Source organism: Lycorma delicatula, chromosome 3, assembly GCF_047948215.1.
Source record: "Lycorma delicatula isolate Av1 chromosome 3, ASM4794821v1, whole genome shotgun sequence".
NCBI lineage: Eukaryota > Metazoa > Arthropoda > Insecta > Hemiptera > Fulgoridae > Lycorma > Lycorma delicatula.
In genome coordinates, this window is record NC_134457.1 from 197,322,794 (window position 1) to 197,339,214 (window position 16,421).

Here is a 16,421-nt window from a genome sequence, read left to right on the forward strand (position 1 = left end):
CTTTTACTTCCGATTTTACATTTTCGGCCAAATAAACCTAATCCCTGAATGCAACTAATTTTAAAATGGATCGCTGTATTAATAAGACCTAAATTTTTGGACCAAACAGTTTTAAGCCAATCTTTGAAAAAAGAATCAAACATTCAACCTTTTTCATTAATTAGGTATTTTTATTAATAATAATAGCATAATAATAACTGAAGGTAGTTATTACTGTAATAAGTCCTCCTTCCATAATGTACAGATTAGTAAATAAATTTAAAAAACGCGTAGATATATGAAGTATGTGATCAGAGAGTGAGAGAGAGAGAGAGAGACGAACAATATCACAACCTTTCTTCTTCTGAAATGATATCCAACAGGAAATTTCAATACAAGAAGATGCGATTGAACACGTACTATTTTGTACCACAGAAAATTAAAAACGACATCAGAACGTATAACATAAATTGGGAAAAGCCCATCTCCAGTTGTAATAATTTACATGTTTTGTGTTACAAATCGATTTTCTGTCGTAGGCCTAAACAATAAGTTGTTCGATGTCATCTTTTGTCAACTTCGTGACGCTCCTAAAAATCAAGTGAATCCTTTCTAGAGCTGTGCTTCGCTTTTCACCACTTCATTGTACTTCAACCACGTTTAACTACACAATTGTTTCAATCATGCTGCTCTCTGTGTATTTTATCATCAGAGGATAGAATATGAATAAGGAAAACTGCAACGTAGTAAAATCATAAACTAAATTAAAATAAACCATCCGTAATAATAAAATCAAATGGATTTTAAATGACAACATATAATTATAAAAACTATGGTTCATTACACAATGTAATTTTAAATCAATGACCATATTTATAGGTTCTGTCATACATTGGTAGACCATATATTTAATCACATACGTCATTTCTGATTCAAAATGTTGAAATATATTACTCTAACATCAAATTATTTTGATAAGCTTGAAATATTTTAGGAAAACGTGATATTATTTTTATAAACTGACTGAACATATGAAATTGATGTTTGAAATGTACTTATTTAGATTTACGGTACATCTGCCTGAATTTCATGTAATTTCTATTTAATTCAACACGATTTAGAGGACTAATATTTATTTAATCATATCTGTCATATGTCAAAATATTTTATCAAAGATAACGTTCGTTAACAAAACAAACGCCAACGTGGGAATTTGGATCTGTAGTGCCTTATTAATTGAAATTATATATTTCTATTATTCAGTAGGAATAGATCAATTATTGATTTTATTTTTTTTTATCGTAAGGAAATAATTTGAAAATATTTTTACATGTTCAAGCAATACGAAAATAGTTTTATGACACACGAAAACCTTTACAAACGGATTGAAAAAAGTTTCAATAATCAACGTGAGAATCGATCAACTGAAGTTTCAAATCTAGCTCTTCTCACGTTGATGAAAGTTTAAGAAGCCAAGCCAGTTATAGAAGAAACGAATTGCAGAAATTTCTTATGTAAACGGTAGAGTTCACTAAATTATTCATTACATGCTGTAAAACTTGTACCAGGTGGATTGTTGATAATGAGACATCGCATTTGTATTTGTAAGGAATTCAAACAACAATATTTGGTTAAACAACACGGATTTCTGGAAGGAATACTGACATGTGATCAGATCTGAATCCGCTATATTTTAGTCGGAATCATAACGGCAGAACATAGATTGGAGGTATTATTTCTAATGTGAAGAGAAGATTCATTCAATACCCAAACATTAGTCGCTAAAGTAATCTTATACGTCAAATTTTTTGCCGTTTTATACGTACAATCGTACTACAGATGTACCAAAATTAGATTTTTTGAAAATAAAGTAAAGTGTGTTGCAGTATAAAATAAGGAAAAAATTACAAAGAAGAGGAGTAATTTTCAGAATTACGGTGTGTGAGAAACGTAATGAGATTGGTAATACTGCGAGCGATCTGGCAACGCTGTGTCTACCGGTCTGTGCTAGACCGGTTTGTTCATCTCTTCCACAAGCTCAGTACGAGCTTCAACTCCGTTCAGCCAACACATTATTTTTGACAGCGCCAACAGTGAAGTTGTGTTTTTATTGTGTGTTACGAAAATGAGCATCGGAATTTAGAGCAACGATGTGCAATCAAGTTTTGTGTTAAACTTAGGGAATCCGCGAATCTGAACTTTGAAAAGATGAAATAGGCATACAGGGAACATTGCTTATCAAGAGCACAAGTTTTCCGCAGGCACAAATCATTTTTGGAAGGCCGAGAACACGTTGAAGATCAACCTCGCTCAGGGAGACCTTCAACTTCAAAATCTGACGAAAACGTTCAGCGTGTGAAGGTTCTTGTGAGATCAGACCGCCGTTTAACAATAATAATGATGAGTGAACAGTTAAATTTAAACACTTTCAAATCACATCAAATTTTGACAGACGATTTGAACGTGCGACGAAATTGGTGCCAAAAAACCTCAAAACGAAACAGAAGGATAATCGAAGAAACGTGTGCGTTGATCTTTTTGAGAGGATTGACAATGACCAAGAATTTTTCAATCGTGTGATCACAGGTGATGATCCTGGATATTTGAGTACGATTCTGAAACAAACCGGCAAAGCTGAGTGACACACTCCGTCACTCCTCGATCGAAAAAATATCGAATGAGCGAATCAAAGATCAAAACCATGCTGATTTGCTTTTTTTGATAGTACGGACATCGTGAATAAAGAATTTGTTCCTCCAGGACAAACTGTCAACCAAGAGTTTTACAAAGGTGTCCTTGAAAGGCTCAGAAAAAGAGTGATTCGCGTGAGACCAGACACTGCAGACAAGTGGATGCCTCATCATGACAATGCCCCGTGTCACACGGCCATTTCCATCAGGAATTTTTGACCTCAAAATGCATTCCTACGGTTCCTCAACCCTTATTCACCTGATTTGAGTCCTTGTGACTTTTTACTTTTCTCGAAATTGAAACATGTCTTAAAAGGACGTCATTTTCGAATTCTGGAGCATATTCAAAAGACTGTGACCGACCAGTTAAAAGCCCTACCAGTTGAAGCTTTCCAGCGCTGCTACCAGGAGTGAGAACAACGACTCCGCCGGTGTATAGCTGCCCAAGGGAACTACTTTGAAGGGAGTAATATTGTTTGAAAATAATAAAAACACTGGTAAGTAAAAAATCAGTCTCATTACTTTTCTCACACACCTCGTAAATCCGTTTAAAAACTGATGAGAGGTGCGAATACAACTAACCATGTCGTCTAGACCTTATACGAAAAAACTTTTGTTTTGTTTGAGTCTCTCAATAAATTATAACGTAGTAGAGCCAACTTTCATAGCAACGAAAAAGTAAAAACAAATTTACTAAACCCACTGAAAATTGAAGTATTTGCTGCTGATCTAAAAGATTAGTAGAGTTACGGAAGAAACGTATAATTCTACCGGTTGATAAATAGGTAAGTTAAATTTATTGAATAAATCATATTAAGATACAATTGAAAGAGAACGGAACGCATTCTATCGGAGAATGCACTAATCCCATCCCCATGTATTGCAGGGCCTTGACTTATGTCCCTTGCTGCTAGACCTTTCTAATTCAGTGACGGTTACTTATTTAAAAAAAAAAAAGCTGACGACAAAATTTTTATACTTTACTGGTATTGGTTATTCATAAAAAATTGTTTAAGAAAAATAAGAAATATGTAAAAAATCTTTAAAACACTACTCTTAAATTAAATGCATTGAAAGGTAAAAAATAGTTTTAGGACGGTATCTGAGAATTGATTTGACAACAAGCTTTGATGGTGATATGTAAGATGATGTGAAAGTCTTCAAATTAAAAACTTGATGTTTTATCATTTTTTTCATATGCATGATGAATGGCCTACACAGAGTGGGGAGCAAAGATTTGTACTTCAACTTAAGCACTCACTGTTTAGGCCGTTCATTACACATAGGAAGGAAAAACTTGGCAAAAACATAAAATTTTTAATGTTAAGCTACGACTTTCACATAATCTTATATATCACCAGCAAAGCTTGTTGTCAAATCCATTCTCAGATACCGACGTAAAATTAGTTTTTACTTTTGGTGCATTTAATTTAATAAGAGTGGTGTTTTAAAAATATTTTTTACATATATTTTTATTTTCTACTTTTTAGTCTTCATAAGTTTATAATTTACATCTGCGCTAGCCCACATGTTTAAGCGTAATTAGCGAAAGATCGGATAGGTACGTTTTACGGTGGGTGAATGCAATCAAAGCATAGGGCTAAACGATTTCATTTCCGGATAACCAAGATCCGATCGATCAAGCGTGTAACCGATGCGTTAAACAATTACCGCTTGACTTGCTGATACATACGCCGTTTGAATCGTGAAAATCGGACGGGTGGTTGCCGATATATTACAGTGTCACTCCATTTCCGAACGACGCCCCGAGGGCACTTGAAAATACTATCATCCGCGGGGTACCGATGGGAGCGGATGGGTATCGTCGAGGAGATAAAAAAAATTTCAGAGAGCTACGACCGACCGTTTTCGAGATATTTGCGATTCCCAACACTTCGGTTGCTACTGTACAGAATTTGTAGTAGCAACTGTATACTCTAATATGAATTTCACTTATTTATAAAACTAATAGCGTGTTATCATTTAGCTCCAGTTGGTTGTTATAGTAGGTAGAGTCTTACGTCTTAGTAAAATTATGTTTCAAACGTGGGAAAATTTTAGATCCAAACTTACCGAAACAGGCTAAGTTATCTTACACTTAGAAAATATGCATGTAAACGAGGTTGCATGAATTCAACGGGCATTTGTTTCACTTAGTAACTTGGAGAATCTTAACGACTTGTAGATGTTGTTAAAATATGTTGTCAAATCAGTATGCAAAATTTCAGAGCTAATGGATAAGCGTAAGCGCTTCAAAATTCAACTAAAAAGTTCCGTACCATGAATCCCACTACATAGTCCAAGAGCGAGTTAATATAAGAGTGGTAACAATAATGATACACGAAATGTTTAAAAATTCAACAACAAAAAATCTATAACAATAATTATTAATAATCAATAATAATGATTAAAAAAAATTGAATTTTGGGGAAGGGAAGAATTTTGGGGAAATTTAAAAAAAAAGAAAGATAACATAAGCATGACTGCATGTATTAAACTAAACATACATCTGAATTACGTTTGAAAATGTTGAGAAAATTGACCCCAAATCAACAACTATCTACTCCATCCCCTGGGGATATTGATCCCCAAACCTTTACGAACAAACTGGGTCATAAAACGGCTAAAATGCAAAAAAAATTAAATACCAAATGTTTTTGCCGATTACCGTACGGTAATCGGTAAAAAAATCTTTCCTTCTTGCAGCATAGCTCTAGAGCTATGATGTTAAGAAAGTAAAATATTGACTGGTTTTCATAAATATTGAATGAACATAAGAAGGCCAGCGTTCTGTAAAATAACACGGATTATTTCTATTAATTCAATGGCCCTGGAATTCGGGGATTTGGTTTACGAATAACATTACTACCGCTTTATAAATAATAATAACATAACTGTACTTCATAAATGTATGAACTATTCTTTAGTGTTACTAGAAAAAAAAACAGTTATAACATTAAACAGTATTTATACATTATCAATATAATACTTTATTTAAACATTTATGTTAACAAAATAAAACATTTTACATGAAATTATATAAAAAAAAGTAAAAGAAAGAAAAAAAATGAAATGGAACATTGTCATTCATTTTTTAAAGAGCTTTGATAAAAGCAGAGAAAAAGAAACCTTTTATGGAGCCATATCTATTAAACAGCACATTTTACAAAAAAAAAAAAAAAAAAAAAAACTAAAAATTCACCATTTAGTTGTTAAATACACTTACTTCTGCTTTATTCGCGCTCTTTTTCTCTCTCTGTCTCTTTCTTTCCTGTACCTTTTATCCCCTCGTTCAACATAACACTTTTTCTTAAGGAAAAAATCAAAAGGAACAATTATATTTCTTTTCTACGCTTTACTATATTTTATACCTTTGTATAAATGGATAGATGTATTTTAAAAATACGTCGTTAAATTGTTGCACAATCCACTAAAATTGCTAAAAAAAAGGAGAAAAAAGTACAGTTTTACTATGAAAATAATAGTTTTATTTCCAATATCGCTTTTATTATTCTAAATTTTAAACAAAAACGAAATATAGTTACCGTTCGTTCAATAAACAGCAACTTCAGAAGTAATCATTTTTTATAAAAATAATAAATATAATCCAACCAAATTACAATTACAAAAAAAAAATTGTTACCTCCACTTTTATAAGTGGAAATGGTAAAGGGTCTTATAATAAACGTAAATAAAATAACGGAATGAGCGGAGGTGGCGGAGGGGTGATTTGGGGGTTGAAAAAAAAATTTTCCCAATACAAAAGTTGTAGATCATGGAAAAATCAACACCTTTTTTAGAGGTAAGTTTTTAAAAAACATAACCTCAAAATTTCCGGAAATAAATGCCCAAAATCTTTTCTTTTTTTCGTTTTTTCTTTTTCATTTCCGCAGAAATAATTAAATTTTGCCGAAACTTGGTGAAAGTATAACTTTCTGTCTTAAATAACCACAAATTTTTTTGACGTTTAACTTTCGGCGGAAATCGCAATAATACCATTTTTCACCCCTTTTCAACTCCCCACCTCCGCCGCTCACGGATTTATTTTTTTTACGTTTACTATAGACTCCCTTTATCATTTCCACTTATAAAAAAGTCCAGGTAACTTATTCCCCCCCCCCTAAATGAGTTATTTCGATCGGTGTAATAATACTTGCATGCTAACAGGAACTTTAATAAACAATTTACATCAATTTTCATCTTATTATTATTATTTTTTTTTTATTACCACTCTTTTATTAACTCGCTCTTGGACTACGTATGTGAGATTCATGGTACAGAACCTTTCAGTCGAATTTTTAAGCACTTCCGTTTATCCATTCGCTCAGAAATTTTGCATCAGGGTTGTTCCTGATGACAACACACTTTATCAACATTTTCAACTCGCTGTGTTACCGTCTAGTTGCTAAGTTACAAAGTGAAAAAAATCATTCATCTCATCCTCTGAAAAATGTCTAACAGTGGATCCGAAGGTAAAAAAAAAATGCCCCTTCACCTTTTTAGGATGAAATCTAGTATGTTAGAATGAACAAATCAAAATATTAGGGATTTATTTGCATTTAAATATGCTATTTGTTGGCGAGAAAAGATTTTATTAGCCAGATGATTTAAAATAATTAAGTGTCAAAACAGCACTGGAAAAAAATATGATTGGATGAAAAGGAAGCATTACTGGCATTTTTGATATTAAAATAATAATGAAAACGGTAAAATATGTTTGATGATAGAAAAAAAAGGAAAAACTGTATTAAAACAAGCACAACAAGTAACAAAGTTGTCAACAAGGATTGCCACTGATAAAATAAAAATCAAATTAATTCATTAATTTATATTAATTACAAAAATTAAGGAGAAAAAATTAATTACTTACCGAATATTTTCCGGGGACGTAAATAGGTTGTGATTGCGAGGTGGTAAGCCCAGTTGAAGGAGCTACCCTTGTTAAAGGGGTTGAAGGAGCAGGACCGGGTGGTGTGGTTGGAGTTAAACCCAATACTCTTATTCTAGGCGATAATTCAGCCCATTCTCGTCTTCTAAGTTCTTCTAGGTGTTCAAGTACATCTCTATAATGCGTATTATATAAATCAGCGTATCGTGATGCTAGACCTTCTAAATATCCACGTTCACCTTCCTGTGAAAGAAAAATATAAGAACCAAAAATTAATAATCATAAAATTAAAATAAATCATATAATTAACAAAATAATGAAAATTACGTAAGTATATCTGAAAACAAATATTTATATCGAGTACATAACTTCTATTGTTCTTTCGGAAATCTACGGTGTTTTGTAAATTTTGTATTTTTTCTTCATTTAAAGTAAATAAGACACATGTTCTGAAAATTTTTCTTCTCAATCATAACTCTTCACCAATTTAATTTATCAAAACTTAATTTACTGCCGAAAAATCATTTAGTCGTTCTGTTTGTGTTTAATGTATATAGTTAGAATGGGTTGGACACTAGTAATATCGAAAGAAAAACCATTTTCATAATAACTCTGAAGATTGTTTTTCGAGTTCTAGCAAGCGATTCCAAAGCGATGGTTTTTTATCTACCCTGCAAAAAGCAAACTGTATATCTTATTGAGTATTTCATAATTATAACCAATGGTAATCGTAGTAAAAGTAAACAGAGCGTATTTTGTTATGATTTTACTGAACCAAAACCACTGACAACTTCATTTCAACCCATTAATATTCCTATAGAGCTTGCCATCTGTTCCTCATATATTACGACGGATATCTCTAAAGTAAAGATCGCTGGGAAATTTCTCTCCTCGAATTTGGCGAACCTTTGTTGTTCATAGCCACGGCTAGTAATGTACATATTGCATTGTTGTCAGTAAGGTGTCGGGTTGTAATATCTGATTACGTGTGAGTTATTACTTTATAAAATGAATAGGAAAAATCGATACTGCCGCCGACTGTGAAATAAGTGTAGTCATACGTTTTTTAAATCATCAAAAGTTAAGCCGGCTGAAATTCATAAGTAGTTGGTTGCTGTGTACGGTGATAATGTAATGAATGAAAGGAAATCCGAAAATGGTATGGAAGGTTTAGAAATAACAGATTTAATGTGCATGATGAAGAACGTTCAGGGAGACCCTCCATAATCACCGAGGATTTGTTGAAACGCGTCGATGATGCGTCAAACGCGTCTGATTGTTGAATCAGAAAAGATCGTCGCTCAACGATTTCCAACCTGACCCTTCTTTTTCCCGATTATTTAAGAGCTGATATCGGTTGCATTGTTCATGACCATTTAGGCTTCAGAAAGGTTTGTGCACGTTGGGTGCTGCACGTCTTAACGGAACGTCACAAAAAAAAATCCGAACGGGATCTGCTTTGGAATTTTTGATGCGCTACACAGAAAAAGGTGATGAGTTCCTTAATTCAATTGTCACCGGCGATGAAACATGGATTTCGTATTATACACCAGAGAGAAAACGGTAGTCCAGTGTATGGCATCATCCTCAATCACCGATCAGACCGACAAAGGTCAAGACACAGCCATTTAGACGCAAACTGATGGCCACAGTCTTTTGATGTCGGTTTGGCATACTGCTGATTGATTTTATACCGCGTAGAACGATTATAAATGCAGAAGCCTACTAAGTTACTAAGTTACGGCGAGCCATTCAAAATCGGCGACGTGGGCGGCTGACCTGCTGAACAATAATGCACGTCCACATATTGCAGGTCCGACATGTGATTTACTGAGAACATTTGGAGGGGGAATTTACAATCTCCCACCGTACAATCCGGACATAGCTCCTTCTGATTACCATTTGTTTGTGAAATTGAAAGAATTTTTCAGCGGTAGACAATTCGCGGGTGACGATGAACTTAAAAATGCTGTTAATCAGTGGATAAATGTATTGGCGGTAGAAGAATACGACGAGGGTAAATTGAAGCCGACATATCGCTACGATAAATGTCTTAATACAGAATAGATTAATAGAAGAGAATAAATTAGATTTAAGAATAGATTTTTTTTGCAGTGAAACGGTCTTTAAGAGAAAACTTCTCGTATAACCCGTTTTTAGACAATTTTTTAAATGAGGTTTTGCGTGTGTTCCGCATAACGTGTGATTATTAGGCTGTGTCTTCTACTGGCCCTACAGAAGAAAACGTTCAAAACATCACCAACGTTTCGCACAAAGAGCGCATAAATGTTCATCGAGGAATGAAAAAAAAAAAATTGTAAATCTCTACAAAATGAAAATATAAGAAAATTCAATGCTTTAACATTTAACACTGAAAGAATAATCGCTTACGTAACCGGAATTTGTTATCGATCTGATTACAAAGTAATTCTCGAATAGAAGGTTATTCATGCGTTACGGCTTCCTAAAAAATAAAACCAAGTCTCTCAAGACAAGATGGAGAAAAACTGCTAATTTTGATAGAAACGCTATATAGAGAAAATATAAAAATTCTCTGAAACTACAAAAAAATGTTAAAGTTGTATAAGTCATAAATAAAGTCAACGATTTTTAAAATATTTGCAGAAAATTTTTTAAACTGTTAAAAAGATGAATTTCAGATAACAAAACGAGAACAGCAAGGTTCGTTAATTAGTTAAATTAACTGATTTGATTAAATTCGTTATTTAAAATTAAATGTAATAATGGCCTAATTCAGTTAAAGTAGGACTACTGAAATATAAGAATCGCTCTTATTGTTTGTTTTTCACTGTTGTATGCGCAATTAATTTATACGACCGAATAAATTGGCTAAATGCAATATAATCTTCAATTTACAAACAAACTTTATTTACAATAATTAAAATTTTACTGCTATGCTGGTAAGAATACGCAAGTGTGTTTAGATCATCGTACAGAGAGATGTAGAAGCTCGAGATGTAATTTGACAAGTGACGTAATATGATTAAACTAGTAACAACGAAAATAATAACGGTAGTAACCCATCCTTACAAACAATTTTATCAACAAACAAAACGAAGGAATGGACTTAGTCTAATTCTCTTGGACAAACATGAGGTAGTTTACTCAGAGAATAAATTTAATCGAAATGTTTCAAACGACTAAATGCATTCTCACAGAACAATATATTCCGATTTTAGATCTTCGAAAGCGCACACACATTCTTTAATTAATATTTTCTGAATCATAATATCGTTATGTAAATTATTTATGGATTAATAATAATATATAATATTAAATTGCTAATATTTATCCCATTTGTCAATGTAGTAATTATGTTTCAACTTATCTCATCTTATCTTAGTTATATCAACTAGTCGGTGCAGTTCAAATATTTAAATCGTGTACTGCGGGTTTCTGTGCTTGTCACTATTCGTAATTTTCATCTGAAATGGGTTTTATTGACTTAATCCGTGAGGTGCCCGATAAATAACACGCTATTCGTTTTTTTAAGTGAAAAGGCACTTTACATAATCCTAGTTATGCGAACAGGATAATGAAATGTTTCTTTCATTAAGCGACAGGAAAGTTAAATGGCGGCATTGTGCAACGACAAGTTGTCGCAATTCTACTCATTTAAGATTGGGTACGTGGTTGCAATCCAGCAAACTGATTAACTAACTATAAAACTCATTAACTTTTTTTTAATCTTTAATCTGATTTTATCTTAACAGTGTTTCATACCGTTAAATGTGAAAAATAAATATATGCAAACGAAAGTTAACTTTCAATTTTCTTTTACGTAGATTAAGAGAAGAAAAATAAAATTAAGATACAACTAAAAAAAAAAGTTCTATACGATTGTTTGACTTAAAATGGTAATTTTAAAATTATTTTCATCAAAGATACTATCAGTATGCAGACAGATCAGTAATATTAAATGTGCAATGTTATACAAGTCTGCTGGAGTATGAAGGAAACACAAACACGAGCGGAAGGAAAAGCACCACAGCTACAAAAGAGATGTTCTTTGCTAACAACTGGAGTTCCTCAACTTTAATAGCATAAAGTTACAGACGATACCGCCATCGGCCTATCTTAATACCTAATACTGTACTCGTACAAGAGCTTTTAGTGTGATGATATTCTGTGATGGTACGTAGTTTGATATACTATACTTTAACTGCTGTAGAACAACTTCGGTCTAGGATGTCAAAATTCTATTTTCATCGAATATGAACCTTAATCGAACTTATAAAGCTAATGAATGGAAGTATGTAGAAGACTTTACAGAATGAAACAATGTAAGTTGGAGCAAACATGAAAGTGGAAAGAGAAAATCGAATGTTAACTTAGTAGCGACTGATAGGGGTATCACAGCGTTGAAACTTTAACTGATGTCAATTTAATGTTTCGTCAAATATCAACTAACTTACACCAACAATAATTTCCATAAAAATTAAAGCTAAAAAAAAAAACGATAATACAAAAAATATAAAGTTATTTTTTTAAAACTTCTCTTTTTTTAATGAGATGTGTGAGTATCGACTGCTGTGATCATTTAGCCCGAATGGAAATTTGTAGCATATGAAAAATGAGATGCCTGACATTCAGACCCAGGACTTCCGGGTGAATGGCTGTGACGTTGCCACTCGCGCCACAGAGGCCAGCATTTTTAAAAACTGACTTACTACATTGAAAAATTGAAAAAAATATTTTTGGAAGTCTTCAAAGAAAATTTTATTTTTTTTATTAGGGATCAAATTATTAATTAATTAATATTTTTATAAATTCGCAGACTTCTAAATGTTAAAATTTAAAGAAGAATAAACAAAGTATAATCTTTTACTTTTCAGTTTATAAATACAATTTTTAGAAAAACTTTTATAAAACGAAATATCGTTTGTAAGATTTGGAAAGGCAGAAATCTGAAATAAGTTAAAAATAAAAATGCAGAGAAATGAATTGAAGAAACTTCTATCCATAGTAGTCCCTTCGCTTCCTACCAAAATATACTCGTACATTACAGAACTTATCCAGGAGGAATTTAAAACGAATAAATTACATTAAAAAAATCCGGTGTGGACTCCAAGTGACTTCCTTTACGCCTATTAAATTACATATACACATTTTTTTTACAGTCAGAAAATAATAATTATTAATAAATCAATATATTTAAATTAAAAAAAGTTAAAAAAGGAAATGAGGTCAATCCGAACTGATATGCCTACCCCTTGTACTATCCAAATATTTCATTAATTAAAATTTTATTTGGCTATAATTCTGGAACCAATGAAAATAATACATCTTTGAAAAACTGTCGATGAGGGCTTATTACTCCAGTTAAGAAAAAGGCCAAAATCCAAATTCTTTTGAATTTTGGGCTTTTTTGGTTGTCAATTGCAATCAAAAGGGGACGTGCACAACTAGATGGTACAACAGTCCTAAATTTAAAATTTCACTATCCTACGGCTAATTATTTTTGAGTTTTGCGAGATATGTACCTACAGACGTCACGCCGAAACTAGTAAAAAAGGATTCAGGGATGGTCAAAATGGATATTTCTATTTAAATTTGAAAACCGGAGTTTTTCGCGATCACTATACTTCCTTTACTTCGGACAAGGAAGTAAAAAGGAAAAATTAAGGCAGGAAAGGAGATTTTATAAGAGAAGTAATATAAGTAGCAAATACTAAGAAAAACGATAAGCATACTGAAACTGAGTAAGAATAAACACGCAAAGGTGATGGATTCAGAAAATGGTATCGAATTATTAGAGATTAATTGAATGTAAAAAACAACAAACGAAGACAGGTTGAAGAAAAAATGTATTAAAATATTTTCGTGAATAAAGGCTTTCTGGAATGCGGGAATGAATATTTCTTTTTACCCTTCCTTCCGTAACAATCTTTTTTCGAATATTATCATGATGTCAAGCTATGTGTTAATTACGATATAACAGTTATTTAGCTAATACTAAATAATGTTGACGAATAAAGATAAAAAAGAATTCAAATGTTATATGTAGGCAATGTAATTTTCCATTTAAAAAATCTTTCATAAAAGATTTTGGGAAGAATTTTACAACAGTGCCACAACAGGAAATTCCACGACAAAAAGAAAATCGATCCATTTAGGAATGAATAAGACTTGAAAAAACCCAACATAAACAAATTAACAACCTCCTCCATTTATGAAGTAGGTTAAAAATAAAACATTAATTTTCGTTCTTGTAAAAGGAATAAAACTAAGATATGAACATTAATGGTTTTAGTTGATAAAAGTACACAACACATTAATTAAATGTCTGTGTATACTAAGCTGCACTGAAATTTAATTGATGTAGAAAAAAATGATGATGATGATGATGATGATAATAATAAAAGTTAAATTAATGGATAAAGACATTTAAAAACTAGAACAAACAATAAGTAAAAAAGACTCGACCTAAACTTGGAAAAAAGCCGAGAAATCTTCGTATTTCTTTATTTTTTCCATGTTACTTACTTGAGTACACGTTAGATATGACCGTTATCTGAAAGTAATTAATGGCTTTAACTAAACAAGTAGACGATTTCAAATAAAACGAAAAACAAAATTAAGGTAAAATATTTCATGTCTTTTAAAAACATAATATTAGATGGTTTATATCAAGCTTCGCACGGACAATGCTTACCGCACTATTTGTTCCGTAGTCATGCTAAGTTAAATTTTGGTTTAATGATATACAGTACATCTTTTTATAACCTCCAGAATCACCGTTACGTATTACTTAAAGAGGAACAGATGAAATGGCAATTTTCTAGCGATTGAAAATTGCCATATCTGACCGGGATTCGAACCCGGGATATCCGGATGAAAGGCAGAGACGCTATCATTCACGCCTCGGAGGCCGGCGCGTATTCTGTTAGTATACCTAAGAGAATCTTTAATAAAAAATTTCATGTGTTAAATAACATGGAAAGTTAACATATGTTACCTGCTCGAAAAATTATCCCAACAGATTCTAATTTATTTAGACATTTTGGGGTTTAAAAAATATTGAAATCATAGTTAAAAAATTTTATACGTGAATATATTTATGTTATCTGTGTACACGATAGTTTTTATTTGTTTTACATCTCACGAATCTATAATAAAAAAATTATAAATTCAGTGTTTGATAGTTTGGAATAAATAGTATCAATTCATTTTTTTTAAACTTATACTTTTGAGTGGATGTTATATTTTAAAGAAGGGCGTTTAATTTCTTAAATAAACAATTATATTCACATTAAAAAGAAAAAAATTACGAAAGTATTTGCATACGGAACAGATGTTTTATACATATTTTTAAAATTTACTAACCCAAATTTTGAGAAGATTTTTTTCATAATTTCTCTTAAACTATTATATTTAATGTAATAATAAAGTACATAAATAGAGTACTAACCGGAAAAAAGTTCTTCACCGGTCTTAAATGCAAAACACTGAGCAACGTAATTATAAAATCATTAATTTTTTATACAATATCTGAAGAAGTTATAGTACGTTGAAACTGCAATACGAGGAAAACAATCGATAAATGAAAACAAGTAAAATCAAATAAAAAAAATTATTAAAAACAGAAAAGGTTCTAATACGATATAAAACTAAATTTTCTCCATTACTGTAACTGGTTACTAAAGATATATCTCTTAAAGTAAAAGCTTTTTCTTCTGTGACAAAAACTGTAGTAAATTTTTCTTTATTATTTCATTATTATTCTAGATTCAATAATTCACAATTTCATTCATTTTAAAGTTAAAAAAGTGCAATAGAATTACTTAAGTAGGTTTATTTTATCTCATTAATAAAGTAATGTAATAAAAAATATGTAAAAAAAATGTTAAAACATCACTCTTAAATTAAACGCATTAAAAGGCAAAAAAAATTTTTGGACGGTATCTCAGAATGAATTTGACGACAACCTTTGATGGTGATATGTAAAAGTCATAACTTCAATTAAAAATTTCATGTTTTTGCCAGTTTTTTTATATGCGTAATGAATATTCTTCAGAGTGGGATGCTGATGTCAAAGTACAAATCTTTGCATTTAATATAAGAATGATTTTTTTTTAAAAATTTAATATATTTTTATTTTCCACGTTTTAGTTTTCATAAGTTTTATACTTTTCAGCTGCACTAGCGCACAGGTTTGAGCGATCTTTCGAAGTTTTTAGGCCTCCAATTTCCAATAACGCAGATAAGAGTATAATAGTAAAATTTTCTATAACATAATGAAATCGTTCAAAGGCGTAAAAGTAGAGTTATTCCGAAGTAGAGATTAAACATAATTTTTTTTTCAAAAGGCTACTTGTAATAAATCATTCCTAAATTTTATCTGAAAAGAAAAAAACAGTGAAGTGTAAATTTCTATAACTGTAATTTAATTTTATTAAGAAATTTTCATTTTCAAAATGTTCGTTAACAGTTTGTATAATAAGAAAATAAATTATGACCTGGGAAATCTAAAAACGTTATGAGTGCGCCATATTGTTGTTCAAAGGTAAACAAGTAAATATAAGAATAACAGATTTTTTACCGTTAGGCTATTAGAATTATAAAAAGACTATTTTTCAAGTAAATATTTCTATCACAGACTGAAATATTTAAATATGTAAATATGCGTATGATCAAAAACCGTTAACAAAAGAGTAACATTATCATTATTTGTACACGATTCTTGAATGAACTGTGTTATCAGCTAGCGGAGGTTCCGGGTTCGAATCCCGATCACGCATGGCATTTACACACACGCTACAAATCATTCGTCTCATCCTCTGAAGTAATACCTAACGGTGGTCCAAGAGGTTAAACAAACAAACAATTAACGTATCTGAGCG

At 31.5% G+C, this 16,421-nt stretch overlaps 1 protein-coding gene across 1 annotated transcript in view; it reads right to left on the reverse strand.

The window, feature by feature from the left end:
- Window positions 1–8,498, reverse strand: part of LOC142321280 (uncharacterized) — a 305,947-nt gene extending 297,449 nt beyond the window's left edge. The window contains exons 1-2 of the mRNA XM_075359277.1: window positions 8,385–8,498; window positions 7,540–7,800 (exon numbers count right to left, since the gene is read on the reverse strand). Coding sequence (XP_075215392.1) covers window positions 7,540–7,800; window positions 8,385–8,498 — 375 coding nt within the window. The remainder of the gene's footprint in view (window positions 1–7,539; window positions 7,801–8,384) is intronic.
- Window positions 8,499–16,421: the final 7,923 nt, after the last annotated feature.